This window comes from Saccopteryx leptura, chromosome X (genome assembly GCF_036850995.1).
Source record: "Saccopteryx leptura isolate mSacLep1 chromosome X, mSacLep1_pri_phased_curated, whole genome shotgun sequence".
NCBI classification, from domain to species: Eukaryota; Metazoa; Chordata; class Mammalia; order Chiroptera; family Emballonuridae; genus Saccopteryx; species Saccopteryx leptura.
In genome coordinates this window covers 6,357,633-6,371,706 of record NC_089516.1, presented here as the reverse complement: position 1 = coordinate 6,371,706, position 14,074 = coordinate 6,357,633, and the positions used below count along the sequence as shown (strand labels likewise).

Genomic DNA, 14,074 nt, shown 5'->3' with positions numbered 1-14,074 from the left:
AGTTTTAAGCATGTGCACACTGCTTTAAAAATTCAAACCATTCTGTAAGGCTTATAACAAACAGCCCAGAGGCAACCAATTTCAACGCTTGATACGGTTTTTTGATAGTTATCTTCAAGTCTCTAGGTAATGATTGCACGGCTTCATCTTGATTTGTTCTAGATGTCACGTGTTGATGCCTCGCTCTGAAGATGAGGATTTAACTCCATTCCCTCCTACCACCCACTTTATATGCCACCTCTCCACCTCGTTTGGTCATGTCCCAACATTCTAACCAAACGTGAGCGCTACATTTTAACTGCGTTAATGCTGATCAGAGCCGAGCCTATCTAGTAAGCTTAAAGCAAAGTTTATAGTATTTCCCTCTGCCGCACAATTACTTGAGGTTTGTTTTCCCTGGAGCAATTTATCTTATCTTTTCATCCGCTAAGTTTTCTAAGGACTGAACACATGTTCCAGCCTAAAGCCTTGGCTAACCATCTAAATCCCGCGAGGTCTGGGGCCTCCAGTGCGGCCTCCACAGTACCTCCGCCTCGCTGGCCCAGGGCCGTGTGACCTGGGCCCGTCTGGCCAGGGCCCAGCTGCCCCGGGGATTCCCTCTGCCACGGCCGTTTCCCACTTTCTGTACTCTTTCTTGGTGTACTTCCCTGTTTTGCTGACCTGCACTGTCCAGCAGTTTCTTGAGAAGAGTAAATAGGAGCTTTAAAAATTCTCTAAAAATTGCACTTTGGAAATTTCTGTCTTTCGGGTAGAGAATTCTGAGCATTTGACCTATGAGCCAGCCTGCCCACCGTGGGCACACGCCTTCCATGGGGAAGGCAGCAACACCATGCGGTGCTGTGTGCTCAGGCAGGCTCTTCAGAGTGCTGCTGAGAACCAAGGACAGCATCGCTCTGTAGCCCATTCTCAAAAGGCAAATCTGCATTAGAAACCATCTGAGCACAGTGTGAATTTCTCATTTGCTTTCCCATGAACTCTTATCCTGAGATGAGAATGCAGAATGCTGCACCCAGCTAATGGAGACACCGAGAAATATTCCAAACACACCCCCTTTGCACGGACAGCAGCCATACCCACCCACATCTGCTGTTCCGACTTTCCCCACCACCTCAGATCACCCTCCTTCGAACTCCTCACACCTCAAGCTGCAGCCCTGACAACACCCACTCCCACAAGCAAGCTGTGGCTCCTTTTACAGCAGACACTATCTGCCATGTTCTTTGCAGCATTTATGTATTGTTTAAATAAGTACTCTTGGGGAAACCATATAGCAGTCTATCTGAATCATTAGGGGCTTCTACCCAATCTCAAGTAGATTAGAAGACAAAAATGAAGTTTTCCAAGTTGACACGATCTGAAAATGAGTTTTGGTCATAGGGGTCATATTCTTGCACGCGCTCAACCATGGATGTGTAATGCCAATCTCAGGACGAGAGGGACGGACAGAATTCTACATACTCCCTCCTATATTGAGTACAAAGAAGCTATATGTAACGCCTTTGTGAACACCACATCAACCGTGGGATGAAGTCAGTTTGGAAGTCACAATATTATGCAGTTCATGGGCCCACAATCTATAGCCCACGGTTGAGAATAACGTGGTTGGCAGAGCAATGGCCTCCTGAAGACATCTTTGTTTTAACTCCCCGAACCTCTGAATCTGTTAGTTTATTTGGCAAAGAGGAAGCAAGGTAGCAGATGGAATTAAGGTTACTAACCAGCTGACCTTCAAATAGGGAGACTATTCTGGATTGTTCTAGTTGACCAATGTAATCACAAGGATCCTTAAAAGTGGAAGGGAGACAGGGGAGGTCACAGAGATGCTTTGTCGCTGGCTTTGAAGATGGAAGAAGGGGCCAAGAGCCAAGGAATGTGAGCAGCCTCTAAAAGCTGGGAAAGCCCAGGAAATGGATCTGCCCCTGCGGCCACCAGAAAGAACGCAGTGACTCAGGATGGACGTCTAGCCTGCAGAATGTCTGATGCCAGAGATGACGGTGGCCTGCAAAGCCTAAAATATTCACCATCTGGCCCCTGACAAAAAAACTCTGCCAGTTCCTGGTGTGATGATGGTTTATCCCCAAATTTCAGTCTCTTTGTCCTTTCTTTCTCAGGAACTTCAATCCCCATACAACTAGCAGTCCAGGGGAGGGCAGAAAATACTATTACCATGGCAACTTTTTTCCCAAAGCTATTCCTGCTTCAACTCGTAAAGACAAGCAAAACTGACCTTTAATTCCAGGACCTTTAAAAATTGTGGCCCAGAAGGCAGCATCCATTTGCTCTTTGGATAAAGGATCTTTACTGATCCCAAAATAAGAAAGTTGATGAGTTTATCCAAGTTCACAATGCCTGCATGTGGTAACTAAAAGATAGCCTCAGACTCTTTAACATTTTTCCCATCAACAGGCTCCCCTTGGATCAGGGAGGAGTCTGCTTGACAAGAGAATGTGACGGAAGTGACGTTGCCCAGGCCCAAAAAGATGGCAGCCCCCACAGCCCATCTTTTGGAATACTCATGCTTGGCACCCAGCTTCCATGCCATGAGGAGGAAGCTCAAGCAGCCCCGTGGAGAGGTTCCTAACCAAGCTTTCAAGCAGAAGCTTGTATCAACTTACCAGCCACATGGGTAAGTCATCTTAGAAGCGAATCCTCCAGTCCCAGTTAATTGTCCCAAATGCCACTATACAGGGCAAAAATAAGCCTTCCTTGCCGAACCCTGCCCAAATTGCAGATCTGAGAGTCAACTAAATAATTACTGTTTTAAGCCATGAAGTTGTGGGTGATTTGTTACACAAGAGACAACCAGAACTTCAGGTCTTACAACACAGCTAACGACTCTGTGGGCAGGTTAACTGACCAGGATAAAACGTTACAAGAGACATTCAGACACCTTCATCAGTGCCGTCCTAGGACGTCATCATGGCATTTCCGTGGTCCCCAGTAAAGCCCAGGCAGACATTTCCCCATATATGAAACGACTTGGAGATGAGAAGGTCAAATCAGGAGGCTCTGCATCCAATGTGGTAGTATTTGAGAAATAGGGAACAGGAGCAATGATGACTAGGAGACAGCAAACAAGATTTCTGGTCCTGGCTCAGTAAGAGATTCAGGAAGGGGCCCGTTACACGAATTCAATCAGTTCTCTCTTCCTTTTGCCCTCTGTTTCTTAGGGGCACATAGTAAAAACCAGATCACTAGCACAGCACCTGGTACAGAGAGGACTATTGGTAAAAATCAACCTCTGGACCTACACATACGCAGTTCATGGGAAATAAGTCAAGAAGTTAACCTCTTATAGCCTTGATATTAAAAACATAAAATGTAAGTATATATGTGATTCCAAGACTTCATGTAGAGTGCTTTTTGAGACCTCATGATTTCTAATTATCAAGTGATAGTTACAACATACTCAAAACCAAATAAAATTGAGTCTGCTTTAATACTTCAATGTCTAAGTGAGTTTCACCCAACAGAAATCCAGCTGTGACTTCACTTTATCGACTTCTGGTCTAGATCAACCACGTTCTTTAGCAGGAAAGGATTGGGCTGCACTCACATAACATGGAAAAGTGACAGATGCATTTGCAAAAGGCACTTTATCTAGAAATTTCTCCTTTACTTATATGCTGCCACCTCCTGAACAAAAGTATAATCCTATTCTTCTGTCCTAACGGTACTGAAACTTGAGTAGGATTGGCAAAATATTGCAACATTCAAACCTATCTATACTATCTTTCCCCTGAGCCCTTGACATCCTCCTAGTTAAACTGCACGGACGAGATCCTTAGCCCAAGAACTCCCAGCATTAATACCACCTACTACTCGGTCACACATGTGTCTTCACTTATATCATCATCAGGGCCACTGTATTTTAATTTCTCGCTGAGAAGAAAGGATTCTCCTCTCCTAAAACGCTGACACCACCACCTTCCCCATTTGTATTACTATAATACTACAGTAGCTAAGAAATGTTTACCCAAGGTCATCAAGATTTTCTCCTATATTTTCATCTACAATTTTTTAGTTGTAGGTTTTATATGTGGGTCTATGATCTATTTCAAGTTAATTTTTGAGATGGCAGAAAGTAGGATCGAGTTGCTTTTTCTTTTTTCTTTTCCAGCTGGCATCCATTGTTCCAGCACCACTTGTTGAAAATGTTGAAGCCGGGTCTTGGCCAAATTAAAAAATGTTCTGTAACCATGTGCAGTGCCAGACATTTAAAGGGGAAGGGGAAAACGAGACCAACTTGAAGTTAGTCAAAGAGCTTTGGGGACTCGGGCAGATGGAACACGGAACCACCGCCTGCCTTCACTGAGCAGAGGCTAGCGCTTCTCGTGGACCTGAGACAGGAGTGGCACTTCCAATCCAGCCATGTCCTGGCTGCTGGGCACAGCCAAGTCCCAGATCTTTGACGGAGCTGAAACTCCATCATGTTTGTGGCAGAAAAATGAGAGGAAGCACAGGGCAGCCCAGCACGTGCGCCCCCGGAGTTCCCACGCTCTTTAAACCCTTTGCACAACCACACCTGCTGGTTAACCCAAAGGTTTGCACCCTGGCTGCACAGGAGAGCCGCCTCGTAGCTTTTAGCACGCGGATGCCCAGCCCGTGGGCTCAGACCCTCGCGGCCAGGCCCGGGAAGCGGTGTTTTCAGCGACCGCAGGTGAATCCGGTCCACAGTCCCGGCGGGGGGCGTGGGCGGAAGCTCCCTGAACACGCGGGGTCTGGGGTCAGCTCCGGCCGCAGGGACACGACAGCCGGGCGAACACCCGGGGCAGCCCTCCCCGCGGGCCCCGCACCCAGGCGGTTCCCGCCCGCTGCGCCCACCGCGCCCCGAGGCGCCGCGGCCGCTCCCAGGTCGCCCTTCCGGGCTGGGGCCGCCCTCCCCGACTTTCCGGGGCGCCGCGGCGGTGGCGCGGAGGCCGCGTCGTGGCCGGCCCGCCCCGGAAGGGGGAGCGCCTGGCCCGGCCCCGCAGCCGGGCGCCGGCGCTCTCCCCGGCCCGGCGGGGCGCCCACCTGGTCTCCTGGTTGCTGAACTTCTTGGTGACCACCTTGCCCAGCTCCAGGCCCAGCCGGTCGGCCACCCGCTGGGACAGGTCCTGGTGCGAGCTGCCGCTGAAGAGCACGATGTTGGTCATCTTGACGCTCGACGGGTGCGCGGCGGAGACGCAGGTAGCGGCGGCACCAGAGGCTGCAGCAGGAGCGGGAAAGCGCTGCTGCCGGGCGGACAGAGGAACCGGCCAGAAGTAGCCGCGGGAGGTGGAGCCACGGGAGGCGGAGCTGCAGGGGCGGGGCCGCGGGAGGCGGGGCTGCAGGGGCGGGGCCGCGGGAGGCGGGGCTGCAGGGGCGGGGCCGGGGCTGGGGGCGGAGCGGGAGCGCGCCGCGGCTGGGTCGGGCGGTGGAGGAGCCAAGCAGGGAGGGGAGGAGAAGGCGAGCTGGAGAGCGTAGGGGTGCGCGGGTGGAGGGAGAGCCGGAGGGTGCTGGGAGGCAGGCGCTGACCACCGCCCCGGTGCTAGGCTTCGAAGCCCTGGGTTGTCCTGAAGTGTTGAGGTGTCACCTCTCTGGGAGAGCTCCAGAGCACAATCCTTGACTTTTCGGTCCTGTCTCGTGGGCGAAAGCCAAAGGACCAGACTAAGTGGACACTGAGGGAGAGGGAGAGGCAGAGTGCTGGGAGAAGCGATGGACGTGCCTCGCAGCCAAGGCGAGCCCTCAAGCCGAACACTCATTTAGGAGGACTTGTGTGCAACCACAGCAGTCTGCGAACTGTGGTCCCGGGCCAGACCCCCAGGGCTGCCTCTGTGTACCTGAGAGCCATGCATTGTTTTCACACGTGAACGTTTGCAATCTACATGATAATAGCCACACTACCTTTGAACTCCCATTAGGAGAAATATCCCCCTACCCTGGCCGGCTAGCTCTGTTGGCTCGATCTTCTACCAGAGGCACAGAGGTTGCCAGTTCCATCCCTGGTCAGGGCACATAGGGGAACAGGTCCATGTTCCGTCTTTCTCTCCCTTCCTCTCTCTTCGCTAAAATCAATAAACAAAAATTTTAAAAAGAGAGAGAGAAATATCCCCCTCAAGAAAGAACTCCTTTCATAGGTGAGTACTACAAAAAAACTGTACTCAATTATACTGTTTGGGATTCCATCAATAAAAACATTGTGAAGATTTGTTTTCTCTGTTGTTATATCAGCACCTACACAATCTCTTCTCCATTTTGCCTCTTGGCCCACAAAGCCTGACTTACTTACCATCCAGTCTGGAGTCGAAGTTTGCCAACACAGCACATCTCAACTTGGACACCAACATATGAAGCGCTCAACAGGCACGTGCGGCTAGGAGTTGCCATGTCAGAGGGAGAAGCTCTAGAACACTGGTCCCTAAGAGCAGTGCCAAGACACCCTGATTCATTCATCCTGTTGTGTTTTCATTAGCAGTGTGACAACTAATTTACAACTGATTATAAAATGCTAAAGTTTATCATTTACCCTAAAATATTAGTTAAAATTAATGCAAGTTTCTTCTATTACATTTTCACTCATAAATCAAGTATTTTTCTGATTTTTATTTCTCTATCTTTTACTTTCTACTATTTAAAGAATTTTTGAAAAAATTGGGAGTATAATGAGCACCTATAAACCTTTCATCTTAGACTGAGCATCTATAAAAATATAAGGATATCACACCATATACAAAAACTAATTCAAAATGGATCAAAAACCTCAAGTAAATGCTAAATGTATACAACTCTCAGAAGAAAATGCATGACCTTGGATTAGACAATGATTTCTTTAATATGACACCAAAAGCACAAGCAATAGCAACAACAAAAATAGATAAACTGCACATCAAAATTAAAAACTTTTATGTTTCAAAAGATACCAATAAGAAACTGAAGACAAGGCAAAGCATGGGAGAAAATGTTAGCAATTCATGCACCTGATGAGGGACTTGTATTTAGAATATATAAAAGCAACCACAACAAAAAAAGAGAGAAAAGGTTATTTTTAAATGGGCAAAGGTGCCCTGGCCGGATGGCTCAATGGATAGAGCATCAGCCCAGCATGTGGACGTCCCGGGTTTGGTACCTGGTCAGGACATACATGAGAAGCACCCATTTGCTTATCTCCTCCTCCCTCTCCCCCTTCTCTTTCTCTTCCCGTTCCATAGCCAGTGGCTCACTTGATTCAAGCATCAGCCTCAGGTGCTGAGGATAGCTCGGTTGATTCGAGCATTGGCCCCAGACAGGGGTAGCTGGGTAGATCCCTATTGGGGTGCGTGCAGAATTCTGTCCCACTATCTTCCCTACTCTCACTTTAAAAAGTAATAATAAATAAAATGGGCAAAGGAAGCTACACATGTTTATAGCAGCTTTCTTTATAATTGTCAAAATTGGGAGCAACCAAGATGTCCTTCAATAGGTGAATGGGGTATTGTTCAGTTCTGATAAGAAATGAGCTATGTAGCCATGAAAAGACATACAGGAATCTCAAATGCATGTGACTAAGTGAAAGAAGCCAGTCCAAAAAGGCTACATAGTGTATGATTCCAACATTCTGGGAAAGGCAAAACTACTGAGATAATTAAAAGATGAGTGGTTTCCAGGGGTTTTGGGGAGTGAGGGAGGGATGAATAGGGAAGCACCGAGGATTTTTAGGGCAGTAAGGCTATCTTGTATGACACTATAATGGTGGACACATGTCATTACACATTTGTCCAAACCCATAGAATGCACAACATCAAGAGTGAGCCCTAATGTAAGCTATGAACTTTGGTTAAAATGACATGTCAATCTTGGTTCGTCAATGGCAACAGATGTGCCCACAGTGGCACAGGATGTTGACAATGGGGAAGGCTGTGTGTGTGGAGGCAGAGGGTGTGTGAGAATGCCCTGTATGTTCTACTTGATTTTGCTGAGAACCCAAAGCAGCTCTAAAAACAAATAGGCAAAGGATGTGAAATAGATATTTCTCCAAAGAAGACACACAAATGGCTAATAAACACATGAAGAGATGGTCAGTATCATTAGCCATCGGGGAAAGACCAATGAGATACCACTTCACACCCACTAGGATAGCTAATACTTAAAAAGACATAACAACAAATGTTGGTGAGAATGTAGAAAAATTGGAACCTTCCTATATTGCTGGTGGGAATTTAAAATAGTGCAACTGCTTTGGAAAATAGTCTGGTAGTTCCTTATATAGTTAAACAGAATTAGCATAGGATCTAGCAGTTACACTCCTGAGTATATAAACAAAAGAACTAAAAACAGGTACTCAAATCATTTACATGAACATCCAAAGCAATACTATTCACAATAACCAAGAGATGTATATAGCCCAGATGTCTATCAACTGATGGTTGGATAAATAAAATGTGGTCTATCCATATGATGGAATATTATTTAGCCATAAATAGAAATGAAGTTCCGATACATACTATGACATGAATGAACCCTGACAACAGTATGCTACATGAAAGAAGCCAGTCAGAAAGGACCACATATTGCATGATTCCATGTTCGGCATAGGCAAATCTATGGAGAGAAAGTAAATTAGGGGTTGCCTGGGGCTGGGAGATGGGAGGATGGAGGGAGGAGGGGTGACGGCTAAGGGGTATGGGGTTGTCTGGGGGATAATGAAAATGTTCTAAAATTGACTGTGGAGGCAGAGGCACAGCTCTGTGAATATACTAAAAGCCACTGAATTTAACACTTTAAATGGTGGATTGAATGGTATGTGGATTCTATCTCAATAAGAATGATTTTAACAAAAAGATCAGGATTTTTCTTTGTGAATCCAATACTGTGATCACATCTAAGATATTAACATGTCAGGGCCCCCTGCTGTTAGTGATATTGAGATCAGTTGTTGATTTAAGGTGGTGAAGGTCTGATTCCACCATTATAAGACTGTGTTCTCCCCTTGCAAACGCTAATTTTCTAGTTGAACGTCTCTCCAGTCTACAAATATTAGCTGAACTCTCCAGTAGAGAAGAGCATCCCTTTATCTCCTGGGGGTACTTGGTTACTATCAAATACAGTTTGTAGCAGAAATCAGGACAAAAGAAGTTTCATTTTATTTCTTTTAATCACCAATGTGCAGAGTATGAATGCTGCCTCTGCCCGCTCCAAGTACCCAGGGTTCCTTGGGGACGTGGCGGAGCTGAGGTCTGGGGCAGGAACGAACAGGCTGAGCCAGGATTTCTTGCCTCAGCTTTTATCAAAGGAGAGGAGGAGTACGGCCGGAGGGTGGAGCAGCCAGCTCAAAGCGGCTACTACTTCTCCAAAGTAGGACAGTGTGAACATCAAAAATTCATGGAGTGATAATTGCTTGAAATGTACCAAATGTATAAAAATCAGTGAGTCCATGGTGATACTAAAATGGAAACCAGAACAAAACAGGAACAAAAGTAGATGTCACTTGAATCCAATGGAGATGGATATTAAACTAACCCCTTTCTGTGAAACCCGGCCATTAAAGAGTACTTTTTCCTGAGAAGAAAGGTAAAGGTGGAATTAACCGATTTCTTGGGTTATTACATATAATGTGATACTGCCCAGGGAAATGTCCCTTTTATGTGGGCCGCATCAGTCAGTTCTGGAAATTAGATCAAAGATAGACTGTGGGGCCCTGGGTGAGTTTAACAGAGTTGGATACGGCATACATAATTCAAGCCGGGAGTCAAGGCAAGATAAGCAGCCCAGGAATTCCCAACCAGGGTTCAGGTGGGAGCCCGAGGAAGTTTTATAATGGTGGACCCACAAGGTTCTTAAAGGGACAGAAAGTCGGCATTGCTGTGAGGAGGAGCAGTAATGTTCTGATGAGAAGAGTCAGTTAAGTTGAACTGAGTTTTATATTAGTGTGAGCCAAGCTTGATAGAGAAGTGTAGGGTCTAAATTAAGTGAGAACCAGTAAGAGAAGTTGCTATGATCCTGGCCTTTCCTGTCTTCCTTGTTCTTTTTACAAGCTCCCCTGGCTGTCATCTAGGCTCCTGACCAAATTCTGATGATTTACATGTTTACATCTCCAGCTCAGACCTCTCCCCTGTGAGCTAGATGTGAACATCAACTCTACAACAGGTGTTGGCAAAGTAAACTAAGGTTACAGGTTCAATCCCTGGTCAGAGCACATATGGAAAGCAACCAATGAATGCACAACTAAGTGAAACAATAAATGAATGCTACCTTCTCTCTCTCTCTCTCTTTCTCAATCTCCCACTTCCTCTGTCTTTCTAAAATCAATATATATTTTTTAAAGAAGATACAAACTGTTTATGCCACCTGGCTAATTTAGCAAAGGCAGTGGGGGAAATGATGAAATCAATGTTTTATTAAAAACTGTTTATTTTAAAACATAATCTTTTTTAAAAAAAGATAAAGTGATTAAGTTTTGAAAATTTTTCTCCACTACAGAACTCTAAAGAAGGTAAAAAGAGTTCAGCATATACTTTCAGGTTTATCGTATGTAAGAATCTGATTTATAAGCACACCATCTTAACCAAGAAAAGTTCATTTCCTTGAATGCCAACTTATGATAACAACTATTTACATATCAGTTCTCAAAGCATGATGTGATTTTGATTTTTATAATAAGCATGTGACCTCACTCAGACTTGAAAAAGACTCAGCTCAAGTGTCTTTGGGGGGAAAGCCACACTTTATAAATTATTAACTTTATTGGCAACCCTTCAAGGTTATACTATCATAGTCGAGAGAAGAGCTGTAACAAGCCACAATCGGGAATTTTAGCTCAAACACATTCCTCTGGTGTGCTTAGACCCTTACACTTCCAGTGCTCTAAATCAAGTCAAAAAAACATTTAATAAAATCCTTATTGTGTGAAATACAAAGCATTAAACACAAATTTTATCAGTTTCATATAGAAAAAGGTTGCTCATTAATTCAGCCATTAATGGGAAGAGCAGAAGGGGATGTGAGTCCTTCCTCTGTGCCCTGATCTGTCTCTCATGGAGTCATTTTTGGTTTTCAAAGCGTCCACGGTGGCACCAGCTCCTATAGCACAGATGAGCAAACTGAGGCTCAGAGACAGTTTGTAAGACATCCAGGTTAGTGGTGGGTAAGGATTTAAGCTCTCTTCTCTGTTCCGTTTATACCTTTTATATAAAAAAGTTGAAACACAGAAGCTAATTGTTCACTCTTCAATACTGGATAGGGTGAGCTGTCCTTTGGGAACCGATATGGTTCTAGACATCTGATGACAGACCACCAGTGAAATCTATTTTATAACTGCAATGGGAACATAAAAGTCAATATACGTAAAATTAGAAATGTGCTCCCTTTTATTCTCTAAATAAACTAAGCAACATCAATCCAAAACTGCTTACCCAGTAATCTTAGTGATATAGCATATTGCTCTCTAAATGTCTTTATAATTTCCAAATCAATTTGAATTTTTAGAAATTGTTGATGCGATATTTTGTTTGACACAGCTATGGCCAGCTAAATGATTCTCCTGTCTGTGTCATGGTTTGACACAAGGGACCTCATCCAGTGATTGCCCCCTTAAATGGATGTCATTAGGGCCCCGTGCCAGCTCTCAGATTTGTTGTAGCACAGGGGCCACCAAGCTAGGTGCCCCAGAATCTCAAATGGCTGAGCATGTGGAAACCACAGCTTTCTACACAGTGTGGACCAAGGGGCCACCCCCTTTCCAATGCCATTGCTAGACACCCTCCACCAGCACAGCCCCCACGTCTCATTGCCTGCCTTTGAAGCTGCCAGAGGGCCATAGTGTCAGGTGACATCTTAACTAATCAGCAGAGAATATATGTTAACAGCAACGATATTATTCTCAGTGCTAAAGTCACCTTTAGCTTCTGATGAGCCCTTCACCAATTAATTAAAAACATTTCCCAGCCACTGTTTCTAGCTGGGATGTTAATATCTTTAATAAGTTATCATTTCCCAAGTCACACAGCCATCATGATGATTGGTTATCATGACAGTCTATGACATGGCAATTATCTTGCAAATAACAAGTTCATATTAGAATGCAAGTTATTCTTTATTTTTACCACTAATAGCTGTTGCTATTTTGTTACTTACCAATTAACATAGAAGTAGAGCAATTTCAGGTGGAAACTTATGAAACTGCTCATACAGAACCATTTTTGACTTACAGAAATGGGAGTTTCACATGGTTCAACCTGATAGATTCAACAACTTGAATGGCAGTACAGGGGTGTACTTGTGGACTCTATCCCCTGATTTGGAGAAATATACTTTTCTCTTGGCCAGTGGTTCTCAATCAGGGCCAATTTTGCCTCACAGAGTATATGTGACAATGTCTGGAGACATGTTGGTCACAAGTTAGGGGCTATTACTGGCATCTAGTCAGAAAAGACTAGGGATGTTGCTAAACATCTTACAATGCACAGGACAGCCCCACCACAAAGAATAATTGAGACTAAAATGCCAATAGCACTGAATGTGAGAAAGCCTCCTATAGAAGAATTTTTAGACCAGATGACCATCTATCTATGTGTATGTGTTGTCATGGCTTAAATTGGTATCTCTTTCATCTTCCTCTGGCCCTTTATTTGTGCTTAGTCTTTATTAGTACAAACCTTCTATTTCATTAATGTAGCGAAGAAAAACACAATTGAAAATCAGAAGCTAGGAAATTGGTAGTCCACAGACGAATAAAGAAGGCTACTGTATTTAAAACAATATTTAAGTAAAGAGAAAACAAAGGAATAATTCCATTGTCTACTGTGTCTACATGGGCTTCAGGACAATAAGAGTTAGCTCTTATTTTCTTTTAAACTTTTCACCTCAATTCTCCCCTAATAGGACCTCTGACACACCCACATTGGTTTACACAATTGTCTTAACATATCTTGTTCTTTTTGGCATTTTTACTTTTGCCCGCACCCCATACCTGAACTCAGTTGTGCATTTGCCCTTATTTGCTACTATTGCTACACTGACTACAGTAATGTTCATGGACAACTTGTTTGCAACTTGTTTACTTATTTTGAAATGAACTCTGAATTGTGGAATAATTTCAGATCTACAGAAAAGTTGCCGAGTTTCTCCAGAGTTTCTGCACAGCCTTCGCTCAGCCTCCCTCACACTGAGGGTTTACAGAACCACCCCGCCATTTGTCAAAGCTAAGAAATTAACGTTGGTCCAATGCTACAAACTAACCTCCAGGCGTGATTTGATTTTGCTACTTTATCACTATGGTTTTGAAGGGTTTGTTTTTTTCTGTTTCAGGATCTTAGCCAGAATATCAGATTACAATTGGTGTGGGTTTCTTCTTTAATATTTCTTCTAGAGAAGAGTTTTAGAAGAATAGCATTTGTCTCAATTTATATTTCAAGGGCAAATGTAGCCCTGAAGAAAATATCATATTCTAGGCCAAAATTGCAATTGTGTTTCCCTTGGTTATCATAGTGCTATTGCTGGATTGTTACCTTACACTTAAACGAGTTGCTAACTTTTAAAATACAGCTTTTATATAAAAGCCAGATCTGTGAATTCTCTTTAAAAATCAGAAGATCTGGTAGCACTGGTCCTGCCTCTGCATTGAGACACAATTGTTTGTCCCCCGAGTCGAGGCTGTCCCCTCTGGGGAGCGGTGATCTCCTCTTGGCCATCTGCTCTGGAGTCTCTATTCCTAGGGAGGCCCAATGGTGACTGTCCTTTTTCATCACGATCGTGTTTCCGGCTGTCCTGACGCCATGCCCTAGTCACAGATGTCCACGGCTGCCTCAGCTCTTGCAGGTGGCTGAATTTGCTTGTCTACCTCTAAGCCTTAGGACTCATTTAAATTATAGGGCAAATGGCTACTTGCCTCCAATTATCCCGGGCCTGCAGTTTAGAACGTGTATGGTGTTGCAGCTACAGAAATTCAATTACTCCCTTAGGCAGGAAGTATGCTCTGACTGTTGAAGAAAAACAAACAAACAAACAAAACACACACAAGAAACAAAGAGCATATCAAATAGGTCTGAGTAAATGCGGCCTTACTATGGGGCTGAGTCTTAGGCAGGTGAGTCTGCCCTTGCTCACAGAGCCTCCAGTCAGGGAAGGTCGGGGAGTAGGG

The 14,074-nt window shown here is 44.6% G+C and overlaps 1 protein-coding gene across 1 annotated transcript in view; it reads right to left on the bottom strand.

Moving 5' to 3' along the window:
- The window catches only part of PRPS2 (phosphoribosyl pyrophosphate synthetase 2), a 29,343-nt gene extending 24,095 nt beyond the window's left edge, over positions 1-5,248 (bottom strand). Inside the window, exon 1 of the mRNA XM_066356556.1 lies at positions 5,014-5,248. Coding sequence (XP_066212653.1) covers positions 5,014-5,135 — 122 coding nt within the window. The 5' untranslated portion in view covers positions 5,136-5,248. The remainder of the gene's footprint in view (positions 1-5,013) is intronic.
- Between the last annotated feature and the right edge of the window lie 8,826 nt (positions 5,249-14,074).